A 23,872-nucleotide genomic window follows, 5' to 3' on the forward strand; every position below is an offset into this window, starting at 1 on the left:
AACTCAGAGATCTTGGCTGACTTTTTTCAAGCCTCTCTACATTTGTCTGGTCTTGCTGCTTTCATTCAACCAATTCATTAAGTGCCTACTGTGTTCCAGGCATATATCAAGGCCCTGAGGACATAACAGTAAACAAGACAGAGTTTCTGGTTCATGGAGCTTATTTTTCTAAAAAGACAAAAACAGAAACAAACATTATATGTTAAATAATGATGAGTGCTATGGAGAAAAAAAAAGCAAAGATTAGAGAGATGCATTGCACCTATTTAAAAAAAGTAATTTCTTAGAGACTTTATTTACTTTTAGAGAGGGGAAGGAAAGGAGAAAGAGAGGAAGAAAAACATCAGTTTGTGGTTGTTTCTCATGTACCCCCTCCTGGGGACCTGATCCACAACCCAGGCATGTGCCCTGACTGGGAATTGAACTGGAGACCCTATGGTTAGCAGGCCATCGCTCAATCCACTGAGCCACACCAGCCAGGGTTGTTGCCACTATTTTAGATAGAATGATGGCCTATCTGAAAAGGTGACTATTTGACTAAACACCTGCTTTAAGTGAGGGAGCCTGTTATACAAATTCAGAACAGTATATGGAGACAGATTCCAGCAAAAAATACAACTGGAAGAGAGCTTGGGGAGTTAGGAATGTGAAAGATGGTGTGATTGGAGCACAGAGAAAGGGGACAGTTGGAGATGAGCTGAGGGTGGGGAGAAGTACAATTTATGTGTGGAATGGTTTATAAAGGCGATAGTAAATAGGTTAGATTTTATTTTAATGTTAATGGGAAGGTCCTTTGTCTGTCTTGTTCACTGTTCCCCAGAGCCATGCATAGTATTTAGCACATAGGTATCAGTTTATCCAAATTGATCTGTAGATTTAATGCATCACCAATAAAAAAAAATTTTTTTAATTGTTTGTGCTGTGTGTGTGTCAAGGTAGAAGCTCATTGCCAACAAAAGGGAGAAGTATATGGGTGAGCCAGCATGTAAATAAGAAGCCCCTCACACTGCTGAGTAGGACTAATGAAAAAGAACAGAGCAGATGGCAGTTTTACTCAGTGGCATTTCAGTAGGGTAGAGGGCAGTGGAACAGCTCCCCCAGTCCCATTTCTCCCTCAGCAAGGACAAGAACAGACCAACTTGAGCCACTGCAGGAAGCATGGAGGTCAGTCACAGGAATGAAATGTCAAGGGCAAAGGGGTCCTAATTTGGAAGGGGTAGGACAAGGCATCTGGGGGCAGAGACCAGATAATTGGGGAGAGAATTTGAGATCCTCTAGCATCATGGTCCTTTTCCTGCCCTTCCCTGATTTCTCTGTGTTGACTCCAGAGACACTCTTGGCACTTAGAGCTATGACCTCTGGTTGCCCAAGTGCCTCTTGACATCTAATTGATACCTGCAGAGGGCTGTGAGGGCACTGTTGGGAAAGGCCAGTCTGTGCCCTTCCCATGGGCAGCCTGGAGAGAATGCCCTGTTTGGGGGCATTGACTGACTATCTAGAATCAGGGGTGTCCAACTTGCAGCCCACATGCCACATGGGCCCAGGATGGTTATGAATGTGGTCCAACACAAAATTGTAAATTTTCTTAAAACCATTTATTCACTCATCAGTTTTCATTAGTGTTTGTATATTTTATGTGTGGTCCAAGACAGCTCTTCTTCTTCCATTGTGACCCAGAGATGCCAAAAGATTGTAAGCCCCCCACCCCTGGCAGATAGATATTAATGACCCAGGGAGGCCTGGCAGGGCAGTGAACAGGAGGGGACTGGGCTAGGGGAGGACCTGGGCATCAGCTGGAGGCCCTCTTGGTCCTCTTGAATGCAGCTCCTGTCCTTGTGGCAGAAGCAGAAACCCTGAGAGCCGGCAGCTTCACCTGCCCTCTGTGCCAGTTTAGGCAAGGGCAACAGCTACCAATCAAAATTTTAACAGGATTATATGGGGAACTTGAAAAGCAAATCTAAAATTTATATGAAAGTGCAAAGGGCCAAGAATAGACAGGACACTCCTGAAAAAAAAACCAAAACATCAAGAGTTTATTACATTATAAAATTATAGTAATTAAGACAATGTGGTTGGCTTGGGATTAATGAAACACAGTAGAGAGTTCAGAGAATGAGCCATGTATGTATGAAAATCTAATATCTAAGGAGTGGGGAAAGGAGAGTCTATGGTCCCAGGACAGTTTTAAAAAAGTCAAAATAGATCTCTACTCTGCACCACACCCAAAACTAAATTCTGGGTGGATTCAAGCCTGAAATTTCAAAGCCCAAACTTTGTGTTTTTTAGAAGAAAATGTAGGCAATATTTTTATGACCAAAGTAAAAAGGTTTGGTAAATCTTTCATAAATTCCACTACACTAGAATTAGTGGCAAAAGTTAATGGTGCCTCTACAAATGCCCAAAAAACAGATTTAACCCCCAGCCTGTTGGTAGTAGTGATGTTAAGATATTGACATCATCTTTAAGATATGATTAAAATATTAAGATAAATGATATCAGTAGGGGAAGAAATCAGGGCTTTCACATGAGCTGAGAAATTTGGCGGCGCCTCCTGTGGACAGGGAAGCCAGTCCACCCTGACCTCTGTCAAATGCTTTCCTCACTTAGAAGTAGCTGGAGTTTCTATAGGCCTCTCAAGCTAGAGGGTACAAAATGGTGCCTTGAAGAGCTTGAACTTGTTTCTGCTCCCACAGGATCTGTATGACACCAGGGCTCCTGCCCCCTGGTGGTCAATTTGGACTCTGCACACCCCCAGGAGCTAAACACAGAATTCTGTCTGTTGGGAGCAGTACCAAGTACTATGCATCTCAAGTAGAGACAACTCATATCTGAAAATCACATTTACATAGGAAGGTACCATTGTTTACTCTCTTATGCTTCTATATTTCTAGCAGTCCTGTCCCAAACCATGGTAACTTACATACAGTGCTTTGTGTTGCATGCAGTTGAGTTGGTTCCAGCTTCTGGCAATTCTGTGAGTGAGTAATGTCCACAATGTTCTGTCCTTAGCAGCTCTGCTCAGCTCCTGTAGACTCATGCCTATGGCCTCTTTTATGGAGTCAGTCTGTCACATATTTGGTCTTCCTCTTTTACTGCTGCCTTCTGCTTTCCCAGCATTATCGTCCTTTCCAAAGAGCTCTGCCTTCTCATGATGTGCCCGAAGGACAGCTTCAGTTTGGTCATTACAAAAAAATATTTTTTATTTACTTATTTTAGAGAGAGAGAAAGGAAGTGGAGGGGGGAGAGAAAGATAGAGAGAGAAACATCAATTTGTTGTTCCACTTACTATTTTTTTAATACTTATCAGAGGACATGTTCATTGACTTTAGAGAGAAGGGAAGGGAGGGAGAAGGTGAGGAGAGAAATATCGATGGGAGAGAGAAACATCAATCAGTTGTGTCTCATACACACCCTGACCAGGGACTAAACCTTCAACCTAGGCATGTGCCTTGACTGGAAATCAAAACCAAGACCCTCCACTTTATGGAAGCTCCAACCAACTGAGTCACACCAGCCAGGGCTGTTCATGCATTTATTGGTTGATTTCTGTATGCACCCTGACTGGGCATCAAACCCACAACCTTAGCATATCAAGATGATGCTCTAACCAACTGAACTACCTGGTCAGGTCTAGTTTGGTCATTTTTGTCTCCAGCAATGTTTCAGGTTAAATTTTCTAGGACCTGAGGCAGAATAGAAAGAAATTAAGAAAACTCCCAGCAAGGGGAATGAGGAAGGAGTGGACATCTTAGGCCAGTAAGCCAGGTAGGTCCTCTCACCAGAGCCCCCATCTTTGAGCATGATCAAAAGGAAACAGCTTATGGCAGGAAAACCCCTGCAGTGGTCCCAAAGCCAACAACTAGGACTGGCTAAAACCAGATCAATCCAAGATCGAGGAAAAACTGACCACAGACTAATTTGAAAGCTCATTATACAATCATTATAATGAAAACTGATAGCACAAGTAGTAGAGGGCCAAGGAGGTCTATAGCCACCTCTTGAGCAAACTATATTAGGAATAAGAGCCTTTCCCCCAACCAACAGATAGAGTCAGAATTTGGCACCACAAAAGAGAGAAATGATACCCTTGGAAATGCATAAAATCCCAAGAACTGACTGACACAATGTGCAACTCATGAGTTTGCCTACATCCACTCCAACATGTATTTCTGCTTCTTTCATACTAGTGCATCCGAGCCTTTTTCTCTACCTGAATAAAACTTGCTTTCACTCTTATTTGGACTTGTTCTTGAAATTTTTCCTGCACGAGTCAAGAGCATGGAGGTCCCCTCACCATGCCTGGACATGGTGCAGAATTGGTCTGGTGACAGACCCACCCAGTTCTTTACCTTTTGGGTGGTCCAGATTATCTGTAGAGCTCTTTTCCAACACCATATTTCAAATGGATCAAAAAGCAGATTGGACACACTATACTATTTTCAGATTCCATTTTCTTAAAATCCTATACAGATTTGCCAGGGTTTTTGTGTTTTCCTTTTAGAGTTGAGTATTGCATTTTTTCTCCTTCTGTGAGCACTTTGCATACTGATCTATTTATCCACATCCTGAGTCACCAGAGACCTCATCATGTTAGTTTTAGGGGCCTTAACTGGAACCAAATACCTACTTTAAAATTTTAAAAATCATGGCAAAATTTACATAACATAAAATTTATCGCTGTTGTCATTTTTAATTGTTCAGTTCAGTGTCATTAAGGACATTGGCATTTCTGTGCACCATCAACAACATCCATCTCCAGAACTCTTTCTCATCTTCTCAAACTGAAACTCAGTACCCATTAAACACTAACTTCACATTTCCCTTCCCCCAGGCCCTGGCAATCACCATTCTACTTTCATCTCTATGAATTTGACTCCTCTAGGTACAAAAATGCCCACCTTTGATTTTTATGGGAGGGCTTTTGTAATGTAAATTTGCTGCTATATTATATATACACACTGCACAAATGATAAAGAATTGTTCCCTTTATAGTTCCAGCCTAGAGGGAGGCATAGGCAGATGTGCTTCACTTCCTTGCACAACCAAAAGAAGGATAACAACAAATTTAAAAACAAAAAGGAACCAGAACTGCCAGAAAATTGAGCTGTATGGAAGTCTGACAACCAAGGAGTTAAAGAAGAAACAATCATCCAGGCTGGTGCACTGAGACAAGGAAATATGGCCCAAATGAAAGAACAAATCAAAATTCCAGAAAAAGAACTAAGTGATGAGGAGATAGCTAACCTATCAGATGCAGAGTTCAAAATACTGGTAATCAGGATGCTCACAGAAATGATTGAGTATGGTCACAAAATAAAGGAAGAAGTGAAGGCCACACAAAGTGAAATAAAGAAAAATACACAGGGAACCAACAGTGAAGAGAAAGGAGCCAGGATTCAAATCAATGATTTGAAACAGAAGGGAGAAATAAACATTCAGCTGGAACAAAAGGAAGAAACAAGAATTCAAAAAATTGAGGAGAGGCTTAGGAACATCTGGGACAACTTTAAACATTCCAACATCTGAATCATAGGGGTGCCAAAAGGAGAAGAGCAAAGGCAAGAAATTGAAAACTTACTTGAAAAAATAATGAAGGAAAACTTCCCCAGTCTGGCAAAGGAAATAGACATGGAAGTTCAGGAAGCTTAGAGAGTCCCAAAGAAGTTGGATCCAAGGAGAAATTTGTCTTGGTGTCAAGACACATCATAATTAAATAACCCAACATTAAAGATAAGTCGAGAATCCTTTTTAAAAAGATTTTACTTATTTATTTTTTTAGAGAGAGGGGAAAAGAGGGAAAAAGAGAGGGAGAGACACATCAGTGTGTGGTTGCCTCTCACGTACTCCCTACCCGGGACCTGGCCTGCAACCCAGGCCTGTGCCCTGACTGGGAATGGAACCTGTGACCCTTTGGTTTGCAGGCCTGCACTCAATTCACTGAGCCACATCAGCCGGGGGAGGCTCTTTTTTTTTTTTTTAAACCCTCACGGGAGGGTATGTTTATTGATTTGAGAGAGAGAGAAAGAGAGAGAGAGAAACATCCATTGGTTGTTGCCCATACATGTTCCGACTGGGGATTGAACTCCCAACCTGAGTATGTGCCTTGACTGGGAATCCAACCTGCAACCTTTTGGTGTATGAGACAACACTCCAACCAACTGAGTTACTGGGTCAGGACAAAGAGGAGACTATATTTAAAGAGCGAAGTAAATAAGACTAGCATTAGAGTTCCCATTTGCTACAATGAAACTGAAAGACAGTGGAACAATAGCTACAAACTGAAGAGAGAAACTGCAACTAATAGCTAAGAATCCTATTACCAGACAAAGTGTCATTCAATTTCCAGGGCAAAAGAAAAAATTATAGACACTCCATGGCTTATATATTGCCCATGGATCCTAGCTGAGGAAAAAATTCAGACATCTTTAATCAACTGATAATTATATTAGAGAAAAAAGGCCTCAGTATTGGGTAGATGAAGAGTAAAGTGCTTTTGTGTGAATAATTTACCTTCTAATACATATAGTTATATCTTAATTCAGTAAACATATTGCACACCAGGCTCAGCAGCAACTTTTGGAGCTGACAAGTATGGTTATGATACTAATGAAATAAGAAATACATGATATAGCCCTGACTGGTGTGTCTCAGTGGGCTGAGCATCATTTAGCAAATCGAAAGGTCACAGGTTCAATTCCCAGTCAGGGCATATGCCTGGGTTGTGGGCATAGTCACAAGTAGAGGGTGTGCAAGAGGCAACTGATGGATATTTCTCTGTCACATCAATGTTTTCTCCCTTCCTTACCCTCTCTTGAAAAAGAAATAAATAAAATCTTTTTAAAAAGAGAGAGGAAGCTCTGGCTGGTGTAGCTCAGTGGATTGAGCGCGGGCTGCGAACCAAAGTGTTGCAGGTTCGATTCCTAGTCAGGCCACATGCCTGGGTTGCAGGCCATGGCCCCTGGGTTGCAGGCCATGGCCCCCAGCAACTGCACATTGATGTTTCTCTCTCTCTTTCTCCCCCTCACTTCCCTCTCTAAAAAATAAATGAGTAAAATCTTAAAAAAGAGAGAGAGAGAGAGAGAGGAATACATGGTGTAAATGTTCAGGAAGGAGACTTCATATAGAAGATATGCTTTGGAGGAGTTGGGCATAGGGGTCTATAGGAAAGTGGGGAAGTAAAGTAACAATTTCTAAAATTTCATCTAGGTGAAGGGATAGGTGTGTGAACAGGTGAAATGTTTTGGGAAACATATTTATTGGTCAATTTTGAAATATTAGTAGAAGAATACAGGTTTCATCATAACTACTAGGTATGGGAAGAGAAATACCAGCAGTATGGAGACAGATTAGAACTTCCAAATTAACAGGAGGGCAACAAGGGAGTGAAGAGAAACTTTCCCAAGCCAATACAAAGAAAAAGAATCAACATCAAGGTAAAGTAGAAAATAAACAAATTAATGGACAGACAAAAACAGAAAGATTCCAGTCTAATAATTGCAAAAGAGCTAAATTCCCCTGTTTAAAAACAAAAAGATATATTGAGGTATTAAAAATCCACCTATGATCATTTGCATTTGGAAGTTAAAGAAGAAATGAGAACAAAGGGATAGAGTTAGCTATCGATTATATAAATACAAAGAGAAAGCAGGAATGGGGTATTGTCATGAGATAAAGTTGAAATCAAGGCCAGATACATTAAAAAGTGCTAAGAGACTATTCTATATAAAAACACATAATATTAATGTTTATGTATAATGTAAATATATACTTTCCATACTTGTAGTTAAAATTCATAATTTTATATAATCTATGAAGACAATGTAGGAGTCATTGATGTTTTGCACCAAACATGGCCCAATAAAATTAGAAATCAACCACCAAAAGATTTTTTTAAAAATTTGCTTGGAAATGGGAAACAGTTTAACATGCCAATTTAAGAGGAAATTAAAATTATTAGGACAAAAAAGTGAATTTAGCAAGGTCAGTGGGTACAAGGTCAATATACAAAAACCAATTGTTTTCTATGTATTAGCAACAAACAAGTGAAAAAATAAAATTTAAAAATACCATTTTAGCAACAAAATATCAAATATTTAGGGATAACAAAAGATATTACATGTATTACAAAACATTGCTGAGAAAAATTAAATAGGATTTCATAAATGGAGAGATATATTTATACATTGGAAAACATAATACTGTTAAGTCAGTTCTCTCTGTGTTGATCTACAGATTCAATGCAACTTCAAGCCCAAATCCCAGCAGATTTTAAAATTTTTATAAGAAAAAATACCCAACAACAAAAACACACAATGGCAAAATTTCCATCTTGTAGAGTAGGTCTCTCATTTTTGGTACTCTGAGCTGCCAATTATTAAAAAAAAAAAGTCAATTCTCTTGAGGCTACCCAAGGAAGTCAAGCCATATGGAGAGGCTCGGGGTAGTAATCCAGTTGAGGGCCTAATGGATCTCCCAGCTATCAGCCAGTATCAACTGTTAGCCACGGAAACGAAGCCATCTTAGAGGGCCAGCCATTTGCCACCTCATATGACCGTGGTCTCAGTGACATCGCAGTGAAATTGCATGAGAGACCCCAAGCAAGAACTGTCCAGCCAAGTTCTTCCTTGTTTCCTGTCACACAAGATCTTGAGGAAAATAAAATGGTTGATTAAAAAAAGTCATAGCACCCTTATTATAATAGTCCAAAACTGAAAACACTCTAATTGTCCTTTGACAATAAAAAGAATAAATAAAATGTACTATATTCATATACTGAAATACTACACATCAATGAAAATAAATGAACCATAGGTACATGAACAACATGGATGAAACTCACAGACCTAACACTGACTAAAGTCATACGCAAGAGTACATATTGTATACGTGCATTTATATGAAGTTCAAAATCATGGTGGTGAAGCAAGAGTGGGCACCCATGCAGAGGACTGACTGGGAGGAGGACAAAGGACCCATTTATGATGCTAGAAGTGTTCTGTTTTGATCTGGGTGGTGGTTGTGAAGTTGTACATATATGTAAAAACACTTCAGTCTATGTAAGGTTCAGCCTGATTTAGAAATGAAAAACATGAATTAGAATTTTATCTTAAAGGTATTATACTGTTAAATTGGCTTGAAGTGAAGAAAACAGCTGAATCAAGTTATTGCACACCCCAAACCCAAGCAGGCAACTAAAAAGGTATGTGCCTGAACAGTATGATTCTAGGAATTAAGTTGACCTGATTCTATCAAATAGTAACTAGAGTAATATGAAAAATATTAGTTGGTCAAATTCTGAGGAGGAGTGAAAGAATGAAAAAAATTAAAGGAATAGGCGCATGGGCAAAAGAGAGCTGGTATAGGCGGCGGGTTAGGGGGAGTGGAAAGGGGCTTGCCTCGGCCAGGCTGGCACAAGCTATTTGAGACAAAATTCAGAACTCCAGGGCAGACAGTGAGTGGAATGACATCTTATACAAAAAATAGGGCATCTTGCCCACAAAGGAAAGTTTAAACGAACTGGAAAAGGAGGCAGAAGAGGAAGAGCAATGAGCCCTTCAGCAGTCAGTTGTGAAAACGATGACATGACTTTGGAAGAACTGGAGGATAGTGAAGACAAATTTAATGAGGAAGACCAAGGAACTATTGAAATGTACAGGCAGCAGAGATTGGCTGAATGGAAAGCAACTGAAGTGAAGGACAAATCTGGAAAAGTGTTGCAGATTTCAGGAAAGGATTGTGTTCAGAAAGTTACCAAAGCTGGAGAGGGCTTGAGTGTGATCTTGAACCTTTACAAACAAGGGATTCCTGTCTGTGCGCTGATCGATCAGAATGCCAGTGGACTTGCCAGGAAGTTTCCTGAGGTCAAATCTATCAAAGCCATTTCAACAACCAATATACCCAATTATCCTGGTAGAAATCTCCCCACAATATTTGTTTACCTTGAAGGTGATATCAGGCTCAATTTATTGGACCTCTGGTGTTTGCTGGCACGAACCTGACAATAGATAGGTTGGAATGGGAATTATCTGAGTATAGAGCAATCAAGACAGACATGCAGGAAAACCCTAAGACACCAACTGAAGACGTATTTCTGTCCTTGGCATGGTGCTCATACCATAAGGAAGGGCAGTGATTCAGAGAACAACTAAGGTGGTGGCCACAGTAACATTTTTCCCCCTAAAGATTTATTTATTTATTATTTATTGATTAATTTTAGAAAGTGAGAGGAAGCGGGGAGAGGGAGGGAGAGAGAGAGAGAGACATCAATTTGTTGTTGTTCCACTTATTTATGCACTGATTGGTTAATGCTTGTGCATGCTTTGGGGGTTGGAACCTCCAACCTTCGCATTATGGGGGTCATACTCTAACGAACTCAGTTACCTGGCCAGAGCCTGAACTTTCCCTTTCTCCCTCCCTCCCCCTTCCTTCCTTCCCTCCTTCCTTCCTTCCTTCCTTCCTTCCTTCCTTCCTTCCTTCCTTCCTTCCTTCCTTCCTCCCTCCCTCCCTCCCTCCCTCCCTCCCTCCCTCCTCCCTTCCCTCCCTCCCTCCCTCCTCCCTTCCCTCTCCCTCTCCCTCGCCCTCTCCCTAGGTTTTATTTATTTATTTTTAGAGAGAGGGGAAGTAAGGGAGATAGAGAGGGAGAGCTGACAGGGAACCTTAACTCGAAACCCAGGCATGGATTACCCTGACCAGGAATCCAACCTGTGACCTTTCTCTTTGCCAGACTAGGCACAACCAACAGCCATAGGAGTCAGGGCTGAGCTTTCTTGATGTGACAAATCATCTGAATTTTTTAACAAAGGAAAATGTAGGAATGAATTCTTTGGTTTTAGCCTTTTATAATTATGTTTCAAATCTCATAGATCTCAGAAATAATCATTGCTGTGAGTCCTATTACATTTCTTGGAACTCTTTTTTTCTCTTTTAATATTTTTTTCATTTTCATTTTATTTTTTGTTGTTTTCAGTTATTATTTATTTTTGTTTTTCTCTTTGCTCTTCTTTAAACCTCTCTTTTTAAATTTAAAACATTTCCTTTAGAAAAAGCTATTGGCATGGCAAAAACAAAAATTAAAGGAATGAAGTTAGGAATATTAAATTAGAAGGTCTGAGAAGTATGGTTGATATCAAGCAGGCTGCTTTGTAGAAGTTAATATCTGATTCCATACTTTATGGAAATGCACAGGACTTAGAAGGGCAAAGATAATCTTGAAGAACAAATCTGGACAACTCTGATTTCATGACTGAGTAATTAAGAAAGTAATTAAGACAGCTTATCTAGAAAATTCTTAGAGAACACCATATAAAACCCTAATGGATACAGCTAAAGCTATAATTAGAGGAAAATTTATAGTTATTAATATTTTATTACTAAAACACTGAAAATAAATGAATTATGTATTTAATTCAGTAAACTATTAAACTAAAGATAAACACAATAAGGAAGAAAGTTGAAATTAAAGAAATAGAAAACAAAAAAGGAGAGTGAGTTAGAGAAAATGTTATTTCTTTGAATATATGAGTAAAATATCTAGGTTTCATCACTGGTTCTTGTGATTTTTGGCTTCAGACTTTGGTGTTGTGTTCAATAAAACCATAATCATGTAATTTAGTCAGGGTTTCTTCATTCGTTCATTAATTCTAAAAAACCTGTTGTCCATGGTAAACAGGTTTTTTTAAGAATTAATAAATTGTAAAACACACGCGCTCACAGAGTTTTTATGTAAAGTGGGAAAGGCGAAGTTTAAGAACTGTGGTTTCGGCTGCTCTTTGTCCAGCAGGTAGCCGGTGCCAGGCGATTTACACACATTAGCTCATTTCAGGCGCACGCTGGCTCCAGATAAGTACTGTCCTTGTCTTGGAGTCGAAGTTACTGCAGGTTCCCCACTGGGATGTGGCTATGAATTCAGGGCTGACCCACGACCCCTTAGGTCAGGAAGGAAAGAAGCAGCCCTCTGGATTCAGAGGAGACGGAGGCACCTCTGCTGGTGCAAACAGGCTCTGGGTGTCGGGAACCGAGCCTGAAGCGCGGTCTTGTTTGGCCTGCATGTTGCAGCTGGCAGGTGCAGGCCCGGAGGCCAGCAGGCGAGCTGAAACTCCGTTTAGTACGCAGCCGGTGGGGAGGAGCCAGGTGAGGCAGGCCAGGGACAAGGGCCGAAGCCGGAGGCCAGGGCCGGGGCTGGCGGGCGCAGCGCCCCCTGGGCGTGTAGGTTGGTCTGCGGGTAAGGGCGCGCGCGGGGCAGCGGGGACGCGCGGGCGGTGAGGCCTAAACGCGGGGCTGCGGGAGCCATGCGGCAGACAAGGAGGAACGCGTCCTCTGAGCCACGCGGGCAGAAGAGGCCTGGGGCCTCAAGGGCTCCCGCCGCCGCTGCCTCGGCTCCCGGCGCCACCCGCGCACGGCGTCCCACGGGCCAAGCGGAGAGCAGGAGCCTGGCGGCGACTTGGAAGTCGTCGGCGAAGCAGCGGCCGAGGCAGTCGCTGCTGGCCCAGGAGGCGGACCCCGGGGAGCCGGAGCCCGCGCTGCTGCCGCCGCCCCCGCCCCCGACCCCGGTGACTCCGACATCCTCAGGGGCCACGTTGGACCTGGGCGACCAGAGGGAGCGCTGGGAGACGTTCCAGAAGCGGCAGAAGCTCACCTTTGAGGGTGCCGCTAAGCTTCTGCTGGACACCTTGTGAGTGCTACGGGGCTGAGCGCGGGGGAGCCGGGGCCACGCTGACACCCTCAGCCGGGGAATCGGGTCGTGGGCCTGCGGTGCGCCTCTGCCTACTTGCGGGTTTGGGGCAGATTTTAGGTTCTGTGTTTTACCCGTGATGTGATCGCTGCGCTTTCCCCCGGTGGCACCAGGCTCGTTTCTAATTGTAGCGGCCTTGACTGGAGTAGGGGCTTCTCATCGGAAAAGGTTGGGGTGCCGCCTTGGATCTTGTATAGGGTCTCAGCGGCGCCCTAGGACACGAAGGGTGTTTCCCTGGACAGCCATCGCATCTCTTGCCTTGGCGGTCAAAGGGTGCTCGGGTCTTTCCTAGTGAAAAGAAGATAAATGCCACGTCTCTCCTCATACCTGAGTTGCCTTTTTATTTACACAGGTGTTTTTGGAAGGGGTGGGAGGGAAAAGGTATGGGGATGAGAAAAGCTTAATAGAAGTTTTGAATCAACTGGGATGCGAGATCCCATTTTTGTTCCAGGCGCTCGCTGGGAAGGAGCGGGGTGGCGGAGAGGGGTTGCTGCATCCCGGATTAGAGCGCGCACAAAGAAGTGCTGGAATTCAGGAGCGTGGCGGGGTCTCTAAGATGGGGGAGCCTTTCTGTTGTTCACCACAGATGCTCCTGGGCGGCGCACTCTCCCTGCGCTCCCACGGCTTTGATACTGCAGAAAAACACCTCCAGCTCCTTAGGTGGCCAAAGGAGGGTTACAGAGTGTCCATGGTGTTGGGAAGGGGCTATTAATATTATCTTTGGCAAGGTCGGTCTTGTTTTCTCCAAACGTGACAGCATATAGATCCCTGCTCTGGAGAACAGCTGTGCTACAGAGAAATATTTTAGCTCCCTAATAATATCTCTCAGTGTCGATTATTTTATGAATTGGAAAGAACAATTGAAACCCTAGAGGAAACAAGAACAACCTAACAATTGCCTAACAATTTGAGGATTACCAATTGAATAAAAATGCTCCTTGTCTTTGTTCCAGAAGAAATTCTCTTAGTGAGAATTGCCCCTCAGAGACACACTGTTTGGATTTTTGTGTACTTCACTTTTTATCACTTTGGACTATAGACTGAATATTTTTTTACCTATAAGAAACCAAAACTCACCATCATTTTTAATGTTGCCACATGCTGTAATGTTTTAAGTTTTTACAGGAAGCACTAGTTGTATGTGCAGAAAAAATTTACATCAAATTAATTGATTCAGCTTGTAAAGAAACACGATAAAGCATTCAGTCTTTAAATTTTTTAAAGATTTTATTTAATTATTTTTAGAGAGGGAAGGGAGAGAGATAGAGAGAGAGAAACATCAATGTGCGGTTGCTGGGGGTTATGGCCTGCAACCCAGGCATGTACCCTGGCTGGGAATCGAACCTGGGACACTTTGGTTCCCAGCCCGCGCTCCATCCACTGAGCTACGCCAGCCAGGGCTAGTCTTTAAATTTTTAAAAAAGATTATAGCTGATATACGTTATCTTAGTTTCAGGTGTACAACATAGCGATTTGACGTTTGTACGCCTTATGACGAGATCACCCCAAGTCCAGTAATTGTCACCACACAGGGTTAGTGTGTTCTTATGGACTGTATTCCCTGTGCGGCACCTTCGTAAATCCCTGTGGCTTATTTTATAACTGGAAGTTTGTGCCTGTCTATTCCCTTCACCTTTTTACCTATACCCCTATGTAGTCTTAATAACCAAATAAATGCAGATTAAAACCATGGCAAGCTGTTTTTCCTATAATTATTGCTTGAAAGGTAGAGTGAAATGCTTTCTCATTGATGACTGATAAGAGTGTCTAGCTGTTTTGGAAAGCATTTTGATGATATTTATCAAATCTTAGTCATGTTCATATAAGGGCTTGCTTATATATAGTAAGTTTTAAAAGGATTAAAGTTGTATGTCATGTGTATGTATACCTCTGCAAAAAATAATGTATATGTGAAATACTGGAGGGGAATATAGCAAAATTGTAAGGGCCGTTGTAACTTTCTCAGAAGGCTTTTGTCTGAACCCTCAGACTTGGTTGGGTCCCCGTGTCTTTCTTTTTTATCACGGCCTGACCACCTTTATCACAATCATTTGAATATTATTTGGGTAATTTGTTTGATGGCTACCTAAGGCCCTCAAGGCCAGGAACCATGCCTGCTGTATGTCGGTTACTGCTCTTTTCAGTGCAGTGCACTTGGTTTGTAAAAATTTTTAGTAAATATTTGACATATAAATAAAAATGTTTGAGTGGTGGGATTAGAATTCCCACCAGTGCTCCCACCCTGCCTTGTCCCAAATTTTTGGAATGTTCTCTTTTGCCATTTAACATGTAAAGGCATGGAACTCATGTGAGTTCTCGTATAAGCCGAAAGCTCATGGACAAAGAAGGCACTGAAACCTTTCTTTCATTAATTCACACACAGTTCCTCCTCAAGAGCAGGGGCATCTGTTGTCATGTAGAGAAGAGTTTTGTCCATCTTGCTGCTTTCTTTCCACAACAGAAGAGAGAAGAAGCACGCGCTGCGCAGTGGGGACCTGCTGGAGTCTTCAGGAATTCTTACCCTCCTGATGTTCTGTTTTATGTAGTGAGTACCAGGGCCTGGTGAAACACACAGGAGGCTGCCACTGTGGAGCAGTTCGCTTTGAAGTCTGGGCCTCGGCAGACTTACACATCTTTGATTGCAAGTGAGTGTTTTCTCTTCCCAAGCTAGTGGAAAAGAACTTCAACATCAGCTGGGGGTTGGGGTGTAGATGAATCAACATACAGCTGGTAATTTTTGGGGTCAGGTGATGGGTGTTTAAGGGCTCATTGTTCTATTCTTTCTCCTGTAGCATATACTAGAAGTTTTAATAATAACATTTTTTTAAAAAAGATGGAGGCTAAAAATAACTGAATCTATTTTGTGTGTGCATGAAAGACATGGGGAGAGAGCTCATTCCCAGGTGACACAGAGCAGGGTCCTGTGGCTTGTGCCAGGGAGAGTCACCCCTTAGACAATTCTGCTGGTGGGTGAGGGAACGGTTAGCTGGAGGTCAGTCAGTCTGGGCACTGAGTGAAACGCCTTGGGCAGAGTCTTCAGTGTTGGGGGGATAAGGATGGTAAATGAACGGGTGTGTGTACCTGGAGCTCTCCATTCTCTAGGCCTTCTCACTCTATCCTCCAGGTGAGGCAGACAGCACTTCCAGGCTCTGGGGAGGGGGGCCTGCTTTTTAGCACCTTCCCTGGCATTGTGACAGAACCAGGACTACAGGTTCTGGCCTCTGTACCTCTTGCCCCTAGCTGGTACCTGAATTATGTATGAAAAATACACCATTGAATTACTCAAATGGGGAACTGACCAGGCTACTAAGAGTGGAGTCCAGATTGGAGAAGCACCATGGATTCTTTTTTTTTTTTTTAATTCTACAAAGAGGGGGAGGGAGAGAAACATTAATGTGAGAGAGAAACATTGCTCAGTTGCCTCTTGTATGTGCCTTGACCAGGGACCAAACTGGCAACCCAGGCATGTACCTTGACTAGGAATTGAACTAAAAACCTTTTAGTTTGTGGGATGATGCCCAGCAGAGCCACACTGGCCAGGACAGCACCATGGATTCTATGCAAGAGGATTAGAGGATCCTCTAGATAGAAGATTCTGTACTAAATTAGAATTTTTTTGAAGATGGGCTGAAAAGAGGTGGTTTAGATTGAATTCCAAAGATGGCGATTCCGAGGACCTGTTTTCCTTGTAGCTAGGCTGTCTGTGCTGTGTGGATGAGGAGAGAGGGAGACAGAGCCTTCCTTGTCTACCTGTGGTGTGGCTGCCCCAGAGGTGTCAGGCTGTGCTGTGCTAGATATAGGTGTCTTTAGAACACAGTGGGTCCCTTCACTGCAGTGAGCCAGGGGCAGGCAGGGCCGGGGGGGGGGCAGGGTGGGTGAGGCAGAAAGGTGGCACTCTTGGCCCTGGTTTTCCAAGGTTGCATGTCTCAACTGCTGGCTGTGAGACCTGTGGCAGAGACCCCAGGTGGCCCATGCATCTGCCTGAGCTCCCCCTTCCCTGGATAGTGTTGAAAGGAGCTTCACTTCTGGGGTCAGCAGGCTCTCGAAGCCAATCAGGTTGGGCCCCTCGGGCACTCAGAGGGTGCAAATGGCTGTTCACAACCTGGGACTTGCTCTGTCTTTCTGTAGCTGCAGTGTTTGCAAGAAGAAGCAAAATAGACACTTCATTGTTCCTGCTTCTCGCTTCAAGCTCCTGAAGGTTAGTGCTAAGAGCAGGGTTGAAGATGCAGAGCCCATGGGTGAGTCCCCCACTGACAGCACACCCCCTGGAGTGCAGCGGGAAAGGAGCACAGCAGGGCTGCTCTGGGGCTTTAATTTTCTTGGACACCAAGTGTCATGTTTATTTTTAAAAGGTTGTATTATTTTTTCCTTTATATTTTGGATGCTTATTTGATATTACTGAGGAAATATTTTCAAATAAATAAGATCACCCAAACCCTATCAATCAAAGGTAACCACTGCTAACATTTTGATGTATAGCCCTGACTGGTGTGGCTCATGCCTGGGTTGTGGGTTTGGTCCCCAGTCAGGGCGTCTGGAGGAGGCAGCTGGTTGATGTATTGCTCACACATCAGTGTTTCTCTCCCTCTTTTTCTCCCTCCCTTCCCCTCTCTCTAAAACTAAATAGATAAAATCTTTAAAAAAAAAGAGAAATAACGTTAAAAATATTTTGTTGTATATCTTTGTGCATTATTTTCTACACAGATAAATACATCTATATATTTTTTTATCAAAGTAGGATTTTACCTTTCTTTTTGTTTTATAATTGGCTTTAGCATTTTCCAATGAAAAATATATTTTAAACTTTATTATTGTGGGAAATTTTTTGTGCTCGGTACAATGTTTGGAAGGTACAAAAGGCCATATATACAGTGAAAAGTCTTCCCTCCACTGTTCAGTCTCTTCCTCCTCCACCATGTCCAAGTTTACCCACCCCACTATTCCTGTGTTCCCACCATGTTTCGTTATATGGATCTACCATAAACAAATCTCTGTATTTGAACTTAGAGGTTGAGTGCTATTTTTTCCTAATCATAAACAACACTGTGGTGAATCTTCCTGTGTATAAATTTTTGATAATTTAGAAAATATTTTTTTAGGCTCAGTTCTCTTAAAAATAAAATCTGTGGCTCAGCAGTAGGCAGTCTTTTAGAAGGGCTTTGGCACACCGTTGCTAACATGAGGTGGGGCTTTCATTCCATCCTTGGTTCCCCTTGGTTGCCCCCATTGTGGTCTGACATATCTGTGCTTTGGGGTAATCATCTGCTTCCATGTTTGTCTCCTTTACTAGACTGTGAGGGTCTCCAAACACCATCATTTGTCGGGTCTGCCCAGCTCCTGACCTCATAGGCTTGACATTAAGGAGATACTCAGTGTCTTTCAGGAAAGACTAAGTGAATGCATGTGTGAGTAATGGTCTTTCTTAGGTAGTGAGAGACTTAATCCCAGATACTTTGGGTTGATTTGTCTTCTATTCCTTTAAAAAACTTTTAAATAAAAATGGAAAAAATATTGCTTTTAGATAGAAAGGGAGAGAGGTAGACAGGGAGAGAGAGGGAGAGATTAATTTGTTGTTTCATTTATTTATGCCCTCCTGGTGATTCTTATATGTTTCCCGACCAGGGATCAAACTGGCAACATTGGCACATTGGGACGATGCTCTAACCAACTGAGCTACCTGGCCAGGGCCTGTGTCCTATTCTTTATCAGTTCCTTGATCCTCCATATGACAGTTAGGGGAGGTGGGACAGGCAGGCAGCATGCCTGTCTCATCTTTCCCATAAGCCCAGAGGACCACCAGTGTGCTCTCCTGAGATGCCTGCTGGAGGCTGTGGCCCCAGTTCACCTTTGCTCCTGAGCACCCAGGACAGATGGTTTCTGGACACCACCAGGTGCAGCTTTGGACTCTAGGGTCTTGGAATTGATATTTTTTTCCTTATTTTTTCTTTATGGCCCTGCTTATCAATGCATTTTTTTGTGCTTTAGAGCAATATTCTCATTTTTGGCTCTAGCCTGTTGAAGGAGCAAGTTTCAGCTGTTTATTTGTTTTTATTCATTTATTTTAATTGAGATATAGTTGACATACAACATTTATATTAGTTTCAGATATACAGTATAATGATTCATGATATATATATATTTATATATTTATATATATTTTATACTTAGTTTTAAAAACAAATATATATTTATATATTGTACTTATATATTGTATATAAAGAAAATATACATATTATATATATTTTGTACAAATATATATATATTGTACTTAGTTTTTTAAAAACATATATATTTGTTTTTTTTTAAGTAAGTACAAAACTTACTGATTCATACAACAGGTATTTATAGGACACCTACTGTGTGCCAGGCACTGTTCCACTGAAGCTCAGCAATTAACAGGACAGACAAGGCCCTTCTTAGAGTTTACATTCTATAGCAGGGAGGCAGAAAAAACGAGTAAGAAAAAATCCAGTAGTGCTGTATAGGGAGTTAAAGGACAGCAACATGCTAGAAGATTGCCAGGTGGCTAGTGTAGACCGGTCAGGAAGGTCCTCTGGTGTTCTGATCAGAATGGTGAAGATGGGTCCATGTGCAGGAATGCCCCAGCCAAGGGGAACACAGAGTGTGGAAGGTGTGAGGAGCACAGACTCAGAGTGTCTGAGGAGCTGACCCACGGCTGGTGCGGTGGAGGTGATGGAGGAGACTAGAGCAAGTTGGAGAGAGGCAGGAGCAGACAAGAAAGTAGATTTTATTTTTTTCTGTAGTGTGAAGCTTGTGGAGGTCTTCAGCAGGGCCATGAGGAGCCTGCATCAGTGTTTTCAAAGCTCTCTTTGGCTGCCGTGTGGAGAGTGGGCTGTAAGGAGGTGAATGCAGAGATGGGGACAGCTTGGGGTGAGAAGTGATGGCAGCTTGGAACAGGATGGCGGTCATGGAGATGGAAAGAACATAGAGGATTGGAGCTATGCTTTGAATAGGTAACTGGACAAATGTGTTACAGCTGTGGTTTTCAGACCTAATGTTTACACAGTCCCTGTTGAAAACAGACAGCTGAGCCCCACCCCTGGTCCTGTGGGTCTTGGGACAGGGTGGGGGGATAAGAATTTACATTTCTTACATGTTCAGGTGATGCTGCTGGCTGGAAGACCCCACTCTGAGAGCCACTGTTCTAGAAAAACACTGACCAGAACTCTGAAGGGTTGGGCGTGCAGATGAGGAAGACAGAGGAGTCAGTCACAGCCACAGTGTTGGGCCTAAGCAACCAGGTGAATAGAGACACCAGACCCTGTGGGAGACACAGGTGGGGGTGCTGGAATGAAGAGCTCTGTTTTGAGAAAGTTCAGTTGAAGAGGCCTATCGGACATTCATACAAAGAGGGGAAATGGGCAGCTGCGCTAAAGCCTGGGTTTGTGGAGAGAGATCAGAGCAGGAGCTTTGGTTTGGTGGCTGTTGCCTTGTTGATGGAGTATAGAGCCAGACTAGTCAGCTGGGTAGAGATGTAGCCAGAGGGCAGGGGCCAAGGACAGAGCCCTGGGGCAGGCCAGCAGTCAGAGAGAGCCCTGAGAGGAGGAAAAAACAGGAGAGTGTGGTGTCCTCGGAGAGGTGTTCCAAAATGGATGGAGTGGCATTGAGAGGTCATGTTAGGAAGAATAAGAATACAATGGTCAAGAGATGTGACTGTTACATTTGTCAACATGGTGGACAGTGGTGATTTCTGATTTGGCACAAAGACATGACCAGAGACACTGAGAACATAGCAGTTGGATGATGACAGGCCAGGCATTTTAGTGAGAAGCAGGAGGCTGTGGTCAGGTTGGTGGACACACAGAATAACCAGGGAATGAGGATCTGAACATCACTGGGTGACCTCCAGTAACAAAAGAGGTAAAGCAGGGTGTGAGGCAGCTCCCAGTTCCTCTCAGTAATTTCTTGGGGCAAAGTGCATGCTCAGAAAACTCTGGATGGTTCCAGACCACTTGGCAATTGTTCTTTGCTGCTTCTCTGTGGTGAAGTGGCTATGGGGTGAGACCAGGCCCCTTGGGGAGCTCTGTTTCTGGAAGGTACAAGGTTCTGAGGGAGTTCTGGTGGCGGGGAGGAGGGATGCAAAGGCCTGCAGCCCAACCACTCACACACACACACACACACACACACACACCCCAGCATGTGTGCCCTTTTTAATTTTATTTTTTATTTTATTTATTTTCCTTTTTTTGTGTATCTTAAAAAAATAGAAATGGTTTTATACAATACAAATGGTTTTATGCTTTGCTTTTTCACTTAACTTTGTAACCTTGTAGATTATTCCATATTAGTATTTGTAAATAGAACTACCACATTCTTTTCAAAAGTTGCAGAATATTCCATTTTATGAGTGCCCATAATTGCTTTAACTAGTCTTCTATTGATGGACATTTTAAATTTTTCCAATCTTAAGCCTTTACAAACAGTACTGTAATATCTGTATACATATGACATTGGATACATATGGAATTTTAAATGAAAGATAAATTTCTAGAAGCGGAGTTGCTGTGTTAAAGGATATGTTCATTTAAAGTTTTGGCAGATACCAGATTTCACCAGTTTATATTTCCCGAGGCTGATACACAAAAGTGCATGTTTCTCCTCATATGCCTCAATGCTGGGTTAAACAACATTTTTATTTTTGTTCCCCTGGCCATGAAAGTGAAAAGTATCTCATTGCAGTTCATGAGTGTAGACATCATTTCACAGGTTAAAGGCCATTTGTTTTTTCTTTTCGCTATTTGGTCACGTCCTTTCCCCAATTTCCCATTTGTTATTATCTATTTAGGAAATTAGTCCTCTGTCTGTGATGTCTGGCAAATATTCTTTTCTTAATTTGTCTTTTGTAGATGAATTCAAATACAGTTAACAGTTTTCTTAAGACCTTGAGCAGTGCTGTGTGTGGACAGGGAGAGCCAGCCCTTAGCGCAGCCCCTAGGGAGCAGACATTTCTCTGCCTGCCACTAACAGGGCACTGTGTCTTCCCTTGGGCCAGAGAAAGCACGAAGCTGAGTTGCTCTGTGTGCCACTGACCCAAGAGAAGGTGTGAACTGCCACTTCTCTGGTCTGGGACCCACCTGCACTGATGCATCTCCAGGCTATGTGGGCAGTTCTCTGCCCCAGAGAAGCCTCTAGTCTCTGGGAGATTGGATATGTCCTCATTGTCCTGAGAGCCCTACAGAAGGGCTTCCCAACCCACTGAGCCTTTTAAAAGATATATTTTTTAAATGACCCCCCAAAAAAATCTCTTTGTAAAGAGTGCACCCGTCTGTCTGTTTCCCCTCAGGGAGCCGAGAGCATAACCACGTACACGTTCAACACCCACAAGGCGCAGCACACCTTCTGTAAGAGGTGCGGTGTGCAGAGCTTCTACACACCCCGCTCCAACCCTGGTGGCTTCGGTGAGTGCGGGCCTCAGCCACAGCCCAGGGGCACACAGTCGCCTGGAGTCACCCTGGGTGGGCATGCTGCTGAGAAAGGTGGGCACTGGCACCCTTGGCTGGCCTCCTGCTTGGCAAGGCTTTTCCACATGCATGTTTTGGATGAACAGAGCTCTTTGGTGGAGCCTTTTTGAAACAATGGGATGTAAGACTGGCTCTGGTCATTCAGGTACCAGCCAGATCCTGATTCTCATTACTGGTGCTGCCAGCACTGTATGCCACCTGGCTGACATTGAGAGGTAGGAAAGAATGGCGAGAGGGTGGGCTGGTGGAAAGGGGGAGGGAATTTTAACAACAGTGGCTAAAGGGATAAAGAAAGCAAAAATGAGGAGCACTGATAATGCCATTAAAAATTTTTGGTTAGTTCACAACACAAACAGGAGAACTCCCCACCACAAGTCCCTCTTCAAGTCTGACTTGGATCTGGAGGGAGAGAACAATCTTTAAACATTTGTTCAGAATGAAGCCAACTGCAGGGCAAATTGAGTGGAAAGCAGCATTGAGAACGCTCCTGAGGCATCTTAGACCCTGTATAGAGCCCCTCCAGAGCTATACTGGGACAGCTGTGGCCATGACCTTCCTGTGGCAGGTAGTCCCACATCACCCTTGTCCTTCTGGCTCATTTCTTTAGTAGCCCCTGTGTGTTCCTCATGTGTCACGCAGAAACTCCTTTTCACCTCCCTTGAGGCACAGGAAAAGCTTTTGGAAAATGTCATGTCCTATACTGATGTGAGGTACTTAAGGCTTAGAGAGTTACCTGTTTTAGCCCTGAAAAGGCCTGTCAGTCCAAGATCGCTGTAGGCTGTCTTTCTACTCTTTTGTGCTCTCAGCTTGGTGCTGACTGAAGTCTGGCCTTGGCCACCCCTTGGCTCAGGAAGCCTGCTCCCCAGCCAGGAGATGAGAATGATAAGCCCCGAGGCTGACATTGTAAACTCCAGTATATCATTCAGAAAGCCTCCCATGCAATACAGCGATGCTTGCGGGTGTGGACTGACCCAGAGCCAGTACAGCACCTGGTCTCACGCATCCTGGGGACCCCTTTCTCTGTGCCACTTCCCTCTAGGAATTGCCCCACACTGCCTGGATGAGGGCACCGTGCGGAGTGTGGTCATTGAGGAGTTCAACGGCAGTGAGTGGGAGAAGGCCATGAAGGAGCACAAGACCATCAAGAACATGTCCAAAGAGTGATCTCCTGCTTCCTCTCTGAAAAGGAGGGTGATTGGGGCCAGCAGTTTGCTGTCCCCTCTGCTCTCGGTGGTGCCGTGACCTGGCTGACCCCGGATGTGGCTGTGCTGAGCTCTGCCCCTTGCTCCAGCTACCAGTTTCTTTAGGCAGCTCTCTGTCCTTCGTCAACTCAGATCTTGATGCAGGCTAGTTAACATCTTTCTTTCCTTCCCCAACTTTTGTGTGATCTTTTAGAAAAATAAATATTTTAATATTAAAGCAGTTACTACGATTTATCATTTTTTTTGCACTTTGATTTTGCTTCTGAGGCCAGTCAATCGATAGCAGATGTTTACTGAGTAAGGTGCTTCAGCCAAATTGGGAGGGGAAGATAAGCCAGTGGACAGTTATTGGGAGTGTGAGAACGTGGGTGATGATGAAGCCTTGTGAACTGTAAAGATACCACAAGCTCCAGGGCTTCAGAGGAGGGAGCAGGCTGGTTACAGAAGATGTGGGGAGT

At 43.3% G+C, this 23,872-nt stretch overlaps 1 protein-coding gene and 1 pseudogene across 2 annotated transcripts; both read left to right on the forward strand.

Moving 5' to 3' along the window:
- The first annotated feature begins 9,338 nt into the window (after positions 1-9,338).
- LOC114515382 lies at positions 9,339-10,217 on the forward strand (annotated as a pseudogene).
- A 1,363-nt stretch (positions 10,218-11,580) lies between these two features.
- Positions 11,581-23,636, forward strand: CENPV (centromere protein V). 2 transcript variants are annotated; one of them, XM_028534363.2, is made up of 5 exons: positions 11,982-12,670; positions 15,277-15,375; positions 16,859-16,928; positions 22,035-22,149; positions 23,252-23,636. In XM_028534363.2, exons 1-5 carry the CDS (start codon positions 12,288-12,290, stop codon positions 23,374-23,376), a joined length of 792 nt encoding a protein of 263 aa, XP_028390164.1. In that variant the 5' UTR covers positions 11,982-12,287; the 3' UTR covers positions 23,377-23,636. The 2 variants fall into 2 exon arrangements, with proteins under 2 accessions (XP_035888819.1, XP_028390164.1); XM_036032926.1 differs by lacking the exon at positions 23,252-23,636 and having other exon boundaries at positions 11,581-12,670; positions 16,859-16,968; positions 22,035-22,116.
- The last annotated feature ends 236 nt before the right edge of the window (positions 23,637-23,872 follow it).

This window comes from Phyllostomus discolor, chromosome 8 (genome assembly GCF_004126475.2).
Source record: "Phyllostomus discolor isolate MPI-MPIP mPhyDis1 chromosome 8, mPhyDis1.pri.v3, whole genome shotgun sequence".
Lineage (NCBI taxonomy): Eukaryota > Metazoa > Chordata > Mammalia > Chiroptera > Phyllostomidae > Phyllostomus > Phyllostomus discolor.